The sequence below is a fragment of the Eriocheir sinensis genome, unplaced genomic scaffold (genome assembly GCF_024679095.1).
Source record: "Eriocheir sinensis breed Jianghai 21 unplaced genomic scaffold, ASM2467909v1 Scaffold676, whole genome shotgun sequence".
Lineage (NCBI taxonomy): Eukaryota > Metazoa > Arthropoda > Malacostraca > Decapoda > Varunidae > Eriocheir > Eriocheir sinensis.
Genome location: NW_026112027.1, coordinates 222,170 through 236,543, shown reverse-complemented (window position 1 = coordinate 236,543; position 14,374 = coordinate 222,170). Strand labels below are relative to the sequence as shown.

At 43.6% G+C, this 14,374-nt stretch overlaps 1 protein-coding gene across 1 annotated transcript; it reads left to right on the top strand.

The window, feature by feature from the left end:
- The first annotated feature begins 215 nt into the window (after nt 1-215).
- On the top strand, nt 216-13,561 carry LOC126993788 (hepatic lectin-like). Its single transcript, XM_050852947.1, has 4 exons — nt 216-340; nt 450-491; nt 12,748-12,921; nt 13,073-13,561. Exons 1-4 carry the CDS (start codon nt 310-312, stop codon nt 13,318-13,320), a joined length of 495 nt encoding a protein of 164 aa, XP_050708904.1. The 5' UTR covers nt 216-309; the 3' UTR covers nt 13,321-13,561.
- Nucleotides 13,562-14,374: the final 813 nt, after the last annotated feature.

Genomic DNA, 14,374 nt, shown 5'->3' with positions numbered 1-14,374 from the left:
TATTGTGCCTTTTGTCGTAAAGGGATTTCCTCCAAATGGAATTTTGTTTGGATCCCTGTAGGAATAGTATTATTTCCCTTGACACACGTGTATATTTCCTTTGCCCTCACCCGTCAGTCCTCATTACCGAAAATAGGTGATGTGTGCGTGAGAAAGCACCTGCTGGTAATCGTCGTATAGTGTGGAGGAGATAATGGCAAAGCTCCTCCTCGAAGTGTATATAAAGGATGGTTCCCGGAGGTCATCATCCTTACCTTCTTTAGCCTTCACCAGTACAGCATCTCTATCATCAGCTACAACCTCAAAGTCATGATCTACTACCCTCTTCTGTTCCTCCTTGGTGAGCAACAACACTTTTAAGAATTGACATCAATCTGTAGCTGACGTCATGGAAGTACTCTCGTTCCTATGCTAAGCTGGTCTTGACGCAGCTCTGTCTCTCTCCCCAGGAACCTTGGTCGCGGATGCGGCGACGGTGAATGGGACCGCTGGTAAGTGTGTGTGTGTGTGTGTGTGTGTGTGTGTGTGTGTGTAATTCACCACGGCCAGATCGCGAATTGAACTCGTAATCGCCAGCAGGTACCCTCCCAGAGCAGGTGCTCATTTAGTCGATCTTTGGGTACTGCCAGGACCTCCCTCCCCCCTTGCGTAAGGGGGGACAGTAACCACTCCTGGTCAACTGAAAGAATACAGCCTGAGCGGGCTCGAACCGACGCCCTGTCAGACCGAGAAGCCTGGCAGCGCAGCGCTCTCCCAGTTGCGCCGCGAAGAGGTGTGTGTGTGTGTGTGTGTGTGTGTGTGTGTGTGTGTGTGTGTGTGTGTTTTACAACAAAGGATACGGCTCAAGGGCAACAAAAAGAATGAAAAAAAAAATCACGCAACTCGCTGCTCTCATAACAGATAAGAGTAAAGAATAACCAAAAGAGATGTCAAGTTCGGGTGGAGAGGTGTAGAGTTTACCAGTATAGGGGATGAAAGAATGGAGATACTGGATAACTCTTGCATAAGGGGTTTGGACAGTATAGGGCAGGGTCCAGAAAATACCAGGTCTGATCAAGGAGCGACCAAAATTCATACGGACAGCGCATACAGTGACGTCACTAGGTGCCGGCGAGGGTCCAAGGGTGTGTTCCGGCCAGTCTGTGCTCTAATGTATATCTTTGTGAAAAATATATATTTTCTGTGATAAATAAAGGATTTCCAACATTAATATCTTATAAACATCATCAAATTATACATAAAAAGAGGGACTTAATAAAATATAGAATAAGGAGAGAGAGAAATATTCACATAAAAATCATATAAATACATTGACAATCGTAACAGAGTAGACCATTTTCCTTTCTGACCGTTCTATTTCTGCCGTGGCAGACGGTCACTGTTCTTCCCCTAAATCTATTAACAGTGGTGTCCCACAGGGTTCTGTCCTATCTCCCACTCTTTTTCTGCTGTTCATTGATGATCTTCTTTCCAAAACGAACTGTCCTATCCATTCCTACGCCGATGATTCCACTCTGCATTATTCAACTTCTTTTAATAGAAGACCCACCCTTCAGGAACTTAACGACTCAAGGCTGGAGGCTGCAGAACGCTTAGCCTCAGCCCTTACTATTATTTCCGATTGGGGCAAGAAGAACCTGGTGCCTTCAACGCCTCAAAAACACAGTTTCTCCACCTATCTACTCGACACAATCTTCCAAACAACTATCCCCTATTCTTTGACAACACCCAGCTATCACTTTCCTCAACACTAAACATCCTCGGTCTATCCTTAACTCAAAATCTCAACTGGAAACTTCATATCTCATCTCTTACTAAATCAGCTTCCTCGAGGCTGGGCGTTCTGTATCGTCTCCGCCAGTTCTTCTCCCCTGCACAGTTGCTGTCCATATACAGGGGCCTTGTCCGCCCTCGTATGGAGTATGCATCTCATGTGTGGGGGGGCTCCACTCACACAGCTCTTCTGGACAGAGTGGAGGCTAAGGCTCTTCGTCTCATCAGCTCTCCTCCTCATACTGATAGTCTTCTACCTCTTAAATTCAGCCGCAATGTTGCCTCTATCTTCTATAGATATTTCCACGCTGACTGCTCTGCTTAACTTGCTCACTGCATGCCGCCCACCTCCCGCGGCCCCTCTGCACTCGACTTTCTACTCATTCTCATCCCTATACTGTCCAAACCCCTTATGCAAGAGTTAACCAGCATCTTCACTCTTTCATCCCTCACGCTGGTAAACTCTGGAACAATCTTCCTTCATCTGTATTTCCTCCTGCCTACGACTTGAACTCTTTCAAGAGGAGGGTATCAGGACACCTCTCCTCCCGAAATTAACCTCTGATTTTGGACACTCCTTTAACCTCTGTTCGGGAACAGTGAGTAGCGGGCCTTTTTTTCTTTTTTTTTCTTTGCGCCCTTGAGCTGTCTCCTTAGCTGTAAAAAAAAAAAAAAAAAAAAAAGACTCCTATTATTTTGATTTGTCACCGTTTCTAAACATCTCTATTTGGCATTCATAACGCTGTCGTTACAATTACTATATTCAACAAGCCGATCCTCTTTCCCGATAATAGGCAACTCAGTCACATGGTATCTATCAACTACGAGTGAGGGCGGGCTGCTACGACCCTGTTATAGTGGACACTATTAACAAAAGGGCATAGAAAAGCAGTCAGGGGAAGAAAAGAACAGAAAAAAATCCACCTTGGTTCAGAATGAAATGTGTAAGTGTGCACTGAGAGGTGACTCAGTGCTGGAGTAGGTAGGAAGACACCTACCGAGCGGGCGCAAGCCACTCCCGGTGAGGTATATATGGGAGGTGAGAAGGGAGCTGAAGCCCTCCAAAGACCCTTCCCATGTCCTCACTAACCGTTTCCCTATTGTCTCACCAACACCGGAGAGTAGTTCAGCATGCTCTCTAAAGACAGATCCTCTCTCTATCCACACCACACTGCATTTACAGAACATATACACCTTTTCCCAAAATTAAAATTTCAAAATGGCGCACATACAACAAGCCTCGGAGTCCCCGACTGGGGGGGGGGACCACAAATTCCCCCAGGGAGGACTCCCCTTCTGGCTGCCGACCCAAGAGGTGTCTTGATAACTCCTCGAACCTCTTTCTTCTCAATTTCTGCAACATTCGCGGTCTTCGCTCTAATTTTTATTCTGTGGAACATCATCTCTCCTCCTCTAAACCTCACCTTCTCTTCCTTACCGAAACACAGGTTTCTGAGGCTACTGACAGCAATCTCTACTCTGTTCCCTCCTACTATCTCTATCCTAAATTTCAATCCAAAGCTGGATGTTGCGCCTACGTGCGCAACGACATCACTTGCTCTCGTGCCCACGACCTTGACTCCTCTGAATTTTCCACCATCTGGTTAAGACTTCACTGTCATTCTATTACTAAATACATCTGTGCTGTTTATCTCTCACCTAACTCTACCAACTATGTAAAATTCTTTGACTATTTGAATTCTAAAGTGGAGCACATCTTGACCCACTCTCCCTTCGCTGAAATCTCCATCCTAGGAGATTTCAATGTTCACCACCAGCTTTGGCTTCCATCCTCTTTCACTGACCATCCTGGTGAACAAGCCTACAACTTTGCTATCCTCAACGACCTAGAGCAGTTGGTCCAGCACCCTACACGTATTCCCGACCGTCTTGGAGATCGGCCCAACATTCTAGACCTCTTCCTTACCTCAAACCCTTCTGCTTATTCTGTCAAACTGTTCTCTCCGTTGGGCTCCTCCGATCACAATCTTATTTCTGCATCCTGTCCTATCGCTCCTGTACACCCTTTGGACCCACCGAAGAGGCGATGCTTCTGGCATTTTGCTTCAGCTCGGTGGGACGACCTGAGGATGTACTTTTCCGATTTCCCGTGGAATGATTATTGCTTCCAGGATAGAGACCTCTGTGTGTGCTCAGCGCATCACACAGGTGAATGTCTCTGGAATGGAGGCATACATTCCTCGTTCTTTCTCTACCTCACGCTAAAAGCCTTGGTTTAATCATGCTTGTTCTCGTGCTGTCAATGATAGAGAGGTAGCTCACAAAAGGTACCAGAGCCTTCAAACTAATGCTAATTATGAACTTTACATTTCTGCCCGAAATCGTGCCAAATCTATTCTCCGACTAACCAAAATTCTTTCATTAATATAAAATGTCAAAACCTTGCTTTCTAGCTCTTCCCGTGACTTCTGGCATCTAGCCAAAACATCTCCTCCAATTTCACTTCTTCATCTTCCTCCACTCAGTCCTGACGGCAGCACCGCCGTCTCATCTATCTCTAAGGCTGAACTCTTCTCTCAAACTGTCTCTAAAAACTACACTCTGGACGATTCTGGGCATATTCCTCCTACTCATCCCCCTCTGACTTCTTTATGCCTGTTATTAAGATTCTTATGAATGATGTTTTCTCTGCCCTATCTGGCCTTAATCCTCAGAAGACTTATGGACCTGATGGAGTGCCTCCTATTGTCTTTAAAAACTGTGCTTCCGTGCTGACATCCTGCCTGGTCAAACTCTTTCGCCTCTGCCTGTCAACATATACCTTTCCTTCCGGCTGGAAGTATGCCTTCATACAGCCTGTACCTAAGAAGGGTGACCGCTCCAATCCCTCAAACTACCGTCCTATTGCTTTACTTTCTTGTTCTAAAGCTTTTGAATCAATCCTTAACCGGAAGATTCAAAAGCACCTTTCCACTTCTGACCTTCTATCTGATCGCCAGTATGGGTTCCGCAAGGGGCGTTCTACTGGTGATCTCCTAGCCTTCTTAACTGACTCTTGGTCATCCTCTCTTAGCCGTTTCGGTGAAACTTTTGCTATTGCGCTGGACATATCAAAAGCTTTTGATAGGGTCTGGCACAAATCTTTGCTTTCTAAACTACCCTCCTACGGTTTCTATCCTTCTCTCTGTACCTTTATCTCCAGTTTCCTTTCTGACCGTTCTATTTCTGCCGTGGTAGACGGTCACTGTTCTTCCCCTAAATCTATTAACAGTGGTGTCCCACAGGGTTCTGTCCTATCTCCCACTCTTTTTCTGTAGTACATTGATGATCTTCTTTCCAAAACGAACTGTCCTATCCATTCCTACGCCGATGATTCCACTTTGCATTATTCAACTTCTTTTAATAGAAGACCCACCCTTCAGGAACTTAACGACTCAAGGCTGGAGGCTGCAGAACGCTTAGCCTCAGCCCTTACTATTATTTCCGATTGGGGCAAGAAGAACCTGGTGTCCTTCAACGCCTCAAAAACACAGTTTCTCCACCTATCCACTCGACACAATCTTCCAAACAACTATCCCCTATTCTTTGACAACACCCACCTATCACCTTCCTCAACACTAAACATCCTCGGTCTATCCTTAACTCAAAATGTCAACTGGAAACTTCATATCTCATCTCTTACCAAATCAGCTTCCTCGAGGCTGGGCGTTCTGTACCGTCTCCGCCAGTTCTTCTCCCCTGCACAGTTGCTGTCCATATACAGGGGCCTTGTCCGCCCTCGTATGGAGTATGCATCTCATGTGTGGGCTCCACTCACACAGCTCTTCTGGACAGAGTGGAGGCTAAGGCTCTTCGTCTCATCAGCTCTCCTCCTCATACTGATAGTCTTCTACCTCTTAAATTCCGCCGCAATGTTGCCTCTCTTTCTATCTTCTATCGATATTTCCACGCTGACTGCTCTTCTGAACTTGCTAACTGCATGCCTCCCCCCCGCCCGCGGCCCCGCTGCACTCGACTTTCTACTCATGCTCATCCCTATACTGTCCAAACCCCTTATGCAAGAGTTAACCAGCATCTTCACTCTTTCATCCCTCACGCTGGTAAACTCTGGAACAATCTTCCTTCATCTGTATTTCCTCCTGCCTACGACTTGAACTCTTTCAAGAGGAGGGTATCAGGACACCTCTCCTCCCGAAATTAACCTCTGATTTTGGACACTCCTTTAACATCTGTTCGGGAGCAGTGAGTAGCGGGCCTTTTTTTCTTTTTTTTTCTTTGCGCCCTTGAGCTGTCTCCTTAGCAGTAAAAGAAAAAAAAAATGGAGTGAAGTATAGAAGTGATGAAAAGGAGGACATAAGAAGCGCGGGACATACTCGCCTTTACTTGAATGACTCATCGGCAAAGAATCCAGCAAGCTGTCAGGTATCATCATCATCATTTCATCGACGCATGCTCCTAGGAGCTCCCACCAGGGGATTGCCACGGCAGAAGAGCTTCCAACTTTCTCTATCTAGACACTCCCTCCTTGCCTGCTTAAAGTTTCTCAAAGATCTATCCCCCCTCTCCCTAACGCACTCTTGCACCCTATCCCTCCATTTCACTGGAGGTCGTCCTCTAGGATTCCCTCCCTCTATCTCATTCACATACACCCTTCTGGTCATCTTAATCTCCTCCATTCGCTCCATATGGCCAAACCACTTTAAAGTCTGTCGCTTCACTTCTTCCATCACTCCACACTTCTTCCCTTCACCCCTGTGACACATTCCAAAACGCTCGTACACTCTTTCATTACTCAATCCATCCATTCTACTCACACCACAAGCACTCCTCAAATAACTCATTTCCACTGCCTGCACTCAAGATCTCTGACTTTCATTCCAGGCCCACGTTTCACTTGGTTGGTACTATTATTGTATTTCTCAAATCCCTCTTTTCCTCCATGCTCACACTTCTGCCATTCATGATTCGTCCCAAAGACCCTACCACCCTTCTTCCTTGCAAAACCCTTTCTCCTATCTCTCCCTCCGTACCACCATGCTTACACATAACTGATCCAAGGTACTTAAACTCATTGACCTCCTCCATTTCTTCGCCATTCAAAATTATTTTGCTTTCTTTTTCACATTCAATTCCCACTCTATATGGGTATACAATATCTACAACCTCACTTATACTTCGCTCACAAACCATCACTTTACTTTTGTTGACATTTACTTTCAGCTTTCTCCTGTTACAGACACTATCAAAAACACTGCCCAAATTTTGTAGGTCACTTTCATTTTCTGCAATGAGCACTGTGTCATCAGCAAACAGTATCGAACTCAGTACCCACTTCCTTCCCTCATCGAACATTCTTACTCCAACTTCTCCAACTTTGCCCTTAATTCCTCTAATAACACCACCCATATAAATATTGAATAACCATTGTGACATGACGCACCCTTGTCTTAAGCCCACTTTTATCTCAAAATGTTCACTTGTTTCTCCAGTAATTTTGACACATGCAGATGCATCCTCATAGACAGACTTTATTGCACTAAGCAGTTTTCCTCCCATACCATAAAACTTTAAAACATCCCACGATGCAATCCAATCGACTCTGTCATAAGCTTTTTCCAAATCCATGAAGGCAGCGTATAGTTTCTTTCCTTTTGCTACTATTTTTTCCACTATCATCCTGAAGGCAAATATCTGATCCACACATCCTCTTCCCTTCCTGAAGCCTCCTTGTTCTTCACAGATTTTCTCTTCTGTAAGTCTTTGCATCCTCTCTATTATGACTTCCATATACCTTTCCGGGTTTACTCAGGAGACTTATACCTCTATAACTCCCACATCCCCCTCACCAGCCCTTCCCCTTGTAAACTGGGACAATGATGGCTTTCGTCCAGTATGCTGGCACCCCCCCCCCTCTCATGCTACTTCACATATCTTGACCATCCATTCAACGACTACATCTCCTTCACACTTCAACATTTCTACTGTGATTCCATCAATTCCTGCTGCCTTTCACTTTTTTTTATCTTTTTATGGCCTGATTTACTTCTTCATATGTTATACTTCTTTCATTATATACTCCTCCTCCTCTACCTCTACTCAAAACTGCTGCTGTTACAGCTGCTGGATGTCCATCCTCAAAATTCATTAAGTTTTTGAAATATTCACTCCATCTCTCTTTTACAGCTTCCCCGTCTTTCAACATCTTTCCATTCTCATCCATGACTTAAGGCCTTCTCTGTAATCAAGACGGCAATGGTTCAGGCCGCCCATGGCGTTTAGTAATAACTCATTTTGTTGTGGTTGGGTGTAACAGTAGCAATCGCTGGATTACTTACATCATTAATATGGTAATATGCTGCAAGAGAGAGAGAGAGAGAGAGAGAGAGAGAGAGAGAGAGAGAGAGAGAGAATCACCCTCACCAGCCCTTCCCCTTGTAAACTGGGACAATGATGGCTTTCGTCCAGTCTGCTGGCACCACCCCCCCCCCTCTCATGCTACTTCACATATCTTGACCATCCATTCAACGACTACATCTCCTTCACACTTCAACATTTCTGCGGTGATTCCATCAATTCCTGCTGCCTTTCAATTTTTTTTTATCTTTTTATGGCCTGATTTACTTCTTCATATGTTATACTTCTTTCATTATATACTCCTCCTCTACCTCTACTCAAAACTGCTGCTGTTACAGCTGCTGGATGTCCATCCTCAAAATTCATTCAGTTTTTGAAATATTCACTCCATCTCTCTTTTACAGCTTCCCCGTCTTTCAACATTTTTCCATTCTCATCCATGACTTAAGGCCTTCTCTGTAATCAAGACGGCAATGGTTCAGGCCGCCCACGGCGTTTAGTAATGCCTCATTTTGTTGTGGTTGGGTGTAACAGTAGCAATCGCTGGATTACTTACATTATTAATATGGTAATATGCTGCAAAAGAGAGAGAGAGAGAGAGAGAGAGAAACCCGAGGGAGGGGGAGGGGTGAAAGCAATGGTGTAGTGCTGACTTGCCTGATGGGCCAGCCTCCCATAACTCACTCTGCCAGTGGGGTACCTCTTTGGCCGAATGGTTAAGGAGTGGCTCTCCCGTCTCGCTGGTCGCGGGTTCGATCCCCGGCGCCGGCAGAACCTTTCCTTGTCTGGATTAATTTCTCGTGTTTCGTTACACGCAGAGGTCGTGAGTGTACCTGGGTGGCCACGCTACAATGTACACTAGATCAAATAATGCGCTGCTTTACCGACCTACGAAATTTTGTGATTTAGATGTTGAAGAATTTCATAGCGTGCTCACCCAGCGTGATGTGCCTGTGTTGAGTGCTGATGGCCATGTTGACAGATATGCCGATGAAATCGCGAGCACGCTATACGAATGCAGTAAAACAAGTTATAATGAGAATCATGGTAATGTTGTGGAGGCAATGACAAACAGATGGGACAGACTGCTCCGTGATAATGACGATAAGCGTGTATGACAAGCTATTGACTGGAGAGGAGAATGCAGAGAGACGAATGATAACAGCAGGTGTCCAGATGATGAAGAGTTTAAATTATTTTTTGATGAGTTGTTAAACCCCCCTGATGTGACTGATCTTGATGTTGATGCTTTCACCACTCCTGTGACAATTCCTATTTTAGACAGTGAAATATCAGTGGTTGAGGTGGAACACAGCATAAATAAACTCATAGTAGACAAGGCGAGCGGCCCGGATGGTTTGTGTACAGGAGTTTTTAAAGTGTTACCGATGCAGTGGCTTTTATCAAACACTACTTTATTCAATACTATTTTTATCTCAGGCAGTTACCCGTCATCGTGGCGTCTGGCAAGACTATTTACAATTTTCAAACGTGGTGACCCACTACTCCCGAGTAATTATCGCGGCATTAATGTGATGAACATAATTGCAAAGATATTTGACATGGTGCTGTGAAACCGATTGATGCAGTGGTTTTCCCCGTATAGAGACCAGGCTGGCAGCCAGCCCAAACGAGGATGCATCAAACACATTGTGACGTTAAGAATATTGCTTGACATTGACAAATTTCCGTTATTTGTGACATTTGTAGATTTCTCACAGGCGTACGACCGTGTCCCGCGTACTACACTGATGGGCGTGTTACGGCGTCTGGGGTGTGGTGCGGTAATGCTGGCTGCATTGGTCGCCATGTACCACGTCACCGACAGCGTCCTTGGCGCGGCTGTCCTCACCGCCACCTTGGGTGTGCGCCAGGGCTCCCCCACCTCTTGCATTTTGTTTGTTTTGTTTATCAATGATTTGGTCAAGCTATTAAAAGAGAATTGCGGGCGGGACGGGTTTCTGGTGTGGCTGCACACGTTGGTGCTGATGGATAACACTGTCTTGCTTTCCACGTCAAGGGAAACCATGCACCATAAGCTTTCCATACTCTGTCAGTACTGCAGTGATTATGGTGTGAAAGTAAATGCTAAGAAAACATGTTTTTTTGCTGTTAACGTGAATGATGATGAGCGCGGGACGTTACGTGTGGGCGACGTGTCAGTGGAATGGTGTGGCCGCTATTCGTATTTGGGAAGTGTATTCACCAGCGACGGGTCCGTTTCATCAGCTATTGCTGCCCAGGCACACACGCGAATATGCCATATTTTAAAGTTCGCCTCATTTGTAAAGAAAAACAACGATACCCCGTTTTATGTAAAGAGACGAGTGTTTGATGCCGCGCTGATCTCGACCGTACTCTATGGGTGTGCGTCGTGGTTGAATGGTGATCTAAAGCCAATTGTAAAACTATATAACTGGGGTATCAAACAACTATTGGGTGTGCGTGTGACAACCTGCAATGACCTATGTTACTTAGAACTAGGATTTCCACCCCTACGAGCCCTTGTTATTAGTAGACAGCGTAAATTATCCCGGTGCATGTGGAGGGAGGGGCAAGAAATGAATGACGACCCATGGTCACACGCAGTAAGCCTCGCGATGGAAGCCAATGTACCAACAGGCAGGTTTATTTCTGATCTTATTTCTTAAGATATGGATGATGTTGGTGAGGCGATTGGTGCCCTAAAATAATATGTTGCAGCATCTAATTCTTCTAGAAGAACACATATGTATCCCTAAATCCTGATTTTACTGTTCACGACTTATATTTGACACGAAAGTTTTTTAATGATTTACATAGAACATCGTTTACAAAGTTACGTGTGTGCAGGCATAATTTAGCTGTGGATACTAGTCGGTGGAATAGGCGAGGCAGGCGGCGCCTTCCCCTGGAAGAGAGGCTTTGCCCGTGTGGGGAGGTGCAGACTGAACTACACGTGGTGGAGTCTTGCGCCCTCACACAGCCATTGCGAGAACACCACCACTTTGCATCATGACAAGAACTTATGACAAAAGATGCACATGTCGCAGCAAGAATTGTTCATTTCTTACTTTCTACATATCATTGTTGTTGTCTGTCTGAGCAGTGAAGTCATGCTTGTTTGTATGTTGCCAATACGCCATTGAACTTGTCTTTCGTCTATTGCCTTAGTTCTATAATTTTGTCTTTTTAGTCAGGTAAATCTTATATCATTGTTCTATCGCATAGTTCTGTTTGTGTGCCGAATGTCATGTTTTTAGTCAGGCTTTTATTTGTTCTGTTTTAACGTTCCTGTGCTTTAGGTTTTTCTTTTTTTAGATTTTCTTACCTTAGAGTGTCTTCTTAAGATGTCCAGAATATTAAGATTTTAGTATATTTATTATAGAGAATTCGTCATTTTTTAGGGTTCCTCTGTTTTTACGTTTTTTTTTTTTTTTTACTTTTTGGGTTTTCTTTTACCATAGTGTATTTTTTAAGTTTCTTGATATAAGTAGTTTCATATAATTATCAGAATTTGTAAAGTTTTCATTTTTTTTTACTATTTTTAAGCCAGTAACGACACCAGAGTTCTGTATATTTTAGTGATTATATAAAGATTTTACGTAAGTGCTAAATGTGGACTATAAATTGGAAATGTTGTTATATTAACGAAATTAGCATTCTTAAATAACTTCCGATTTATGTATGATGTTTTGGTTTTATGTACATGGACGCAGGACCCCTGGGGGGATTAATCCCTCGGTTAACCAAAGAAAGAAGCATGGACAGGAGCGAAAGAGAAAGCGGGGTAAAAACAGCTCGGGGGAGGTTGAGGGCGCTGCATTCCTCATTCAGATAGACCTGCCCTTATATATATATATATATATATATATATATATATATATATATATATATATATATATATATATATATATATATATATATATATATATATATATATATATATATCAGAGGTGGGCGCAGTACTGAGAAATCAGTAGTGCGGTTGCGGTAGTGCGGTCCCATTTTTTTATTTCCCAGTGCGGTACGCTGTATGCGGTACTGCGGTAACGGTAGTTAAAATAAATAAAAAAAATATTTCAGTGCCTATCCTGGCTATCGAAACAAAGGACACATGCTTAAAATAGTACAATTGCCATAATTTACAATAAATTTTCCCAAATTAAAAACAATAATAAATCAAACCGGTACAAATGCACTTTTGGAATCAATTTATTTACTAGTTTAGTCTGTCTATTTAGTATTCAATTTTGAACAATAACTGAAAATACAGAATGATTGAATCACTCAATTACTCATTATGATGACTGATACCGATTGACTCAGAGTCCGTATCACTGGAAAAAAAATATATATGTGAGCATGTCGCTCTGCAAATGTCGTCTTCGATAGTTTTCAAAGTACCGCAAAAAAGTACCGCAGGATTTTTTTGTGCGGTCCGCGGTAGTGCGGTATTTTCAGAAATTTTGCGGTAGTGCGGTACTTTTTGTGATATATATATATATATATATATATATATATATATATATATATATATATATATATATATATATATATATATATATATATATATATATATATATATATATATATATATATATATATATATACACACACATTAGGAAACCACTAACTGATCGGCTTGTTGACTAATCATCATTGTCGTGTTGAATTCAGAGTCCTGTCCAAGCCCCTTCGCGTCGGTGGGCGGCCGCTGCGTACACTTGGACTTCTCCGTCTCCGGCTCGTGGTATGACATGCGGCAGTTCTGCCTACAGTTGGGCAGCGACTTGGCCGTCCTGTCTGATGGGCAGTTCTTTGTTGACAGCCAGCAGTACATAAGGACGATAGGTAAGTGGGTAGGTAGGAGGGTAGGTTTAGGTCTCTCTCTCTCTCTCTCTCTCTCTCTCTCTCTCTCTCTCTCTCTCTCTCTCTCTCTCTCTCTCTCTCTCTCTCTCTCTCTCTCTCTCTCTCTCTCATACCCAAAATGTCTTTCCCTCAGGCACGCCATCTGAAAATGTCCATTTTTGGATCGGTGCCACCGACGAGGAGATGGAGGGGTTGTGGCTGTGGATAGACGGCATGCCCCTCGTCATGGGGACACCCTACTGGGCCAACTATGGCTGTGACAACAAACAAATGCCTGACGGGGGTACAGCTCAGAACTGTGCCTTGCTTGATGCATCCCTCCACTATTTCATGAACGATGTTCAATGTGATCATGTCCATCATCCTTTCTGTGTGCTCTAGCTAGTGTCTCAAGCCTTCCTCGTGTGTAGATGAATATCATTTCGAGACGCCATTTCGTGCTAACCTAGTGGCTAGCCAAATCGATTACATGTAATCGATTTCACCGATTACATGGTAATTTTTCTCAGTAATTGATTAAAATTATCATTAAGCGATTACCAAACGATAACTTGATAATTATTAAAAGTCACGACTTTTGGAGTTTCATTTTGTTTTTGTTAATTAAATTTTCTGCTATTTATGTTTTTTTTCATTACTCCAGGAAAAAAAGAGAGAGAGAGAGAGAGAGAGAGAGAGAGAGAGAGATAATACACAAACCATGACATTATACTTTATACTCTACCAATATACCACTTTAAGGTGAAGGTAATCGAGAGGTAATCGATTACTGATAACATAAGTAATCGAAATCTAATCGATTACCTCTCACAAAAGTAATCTAAACAATCGATTACTGAAAATATCGAGTATCGCCCATCACTATGCAGGTAACCCCATAACGGAGGTCTCGCCTCTCTTGTGCCCTTGTGGCACCCTAATAGCAGTGTTAATTATACGTTGCCAGTTTACGGTTACCATCAGGGGCGGCTACAGGGGAGGGGGCCCAGGGGGCCCGGCCCCTCAAAAAATCTCCGCCCCCCAGCAAATCTCGAGTGTATGGGGATATAGTGGGTACATAACTGACTCCCTTATAATGTGCTGCAACTATAATACGGAATGTGTCGTCGGCTGTAGGCATATGCAGGCGCGGATACAGGGGTGGGGAGCCAGATGGCCCGGCCCCCCCCAAAAAAATATTAGGATAACTATAATATTTGAAATACCCTTAAGTTGAGAAAACATAAAATATATTTAAGATACCGCTAAAAAGCTAGAGAGCTGGGGAGCGAGGCCGGCCGCCGCTAGATAGCTCTGGACGCTGTTCTTCAAACTTAAAAAAAAAAAATCATCCTCCATAGGTTCCTTGGGCTTTACGATGCGGAGGTGGACGGGATGCTCAAGCAAAATTTTTTTTTTTTTTTCGGTGTCTGATGTAATTTTTCACTCTCCTGCA

What these genes read in the sequence shown, in the direction of transcription:
- LOC126993788 (XM_050852947.1), top strand. Translation starts at nt 310, where the DNA reads ATGATCTACTACCCTCTTCTGTTCCTCCTTG. An exon ending in CCCTCTTCTGTTCCTCCTTG is followed by an intron (nt 341 to 449) that starts GTGAGCAACAAC and finishes CTCTCTCCCCAG; the next exon opens with GAACCTTGGTCGCGGATGCG. An exon ending in GCAGTACATAAGGACGATAG is followed by an intron (nt 12,922 to 13,072) that starts GTAAGTGGGTAG and finishes TCTTTCCCTCAG; the next exon opens with GCACGCCATCTGAAAATGTC.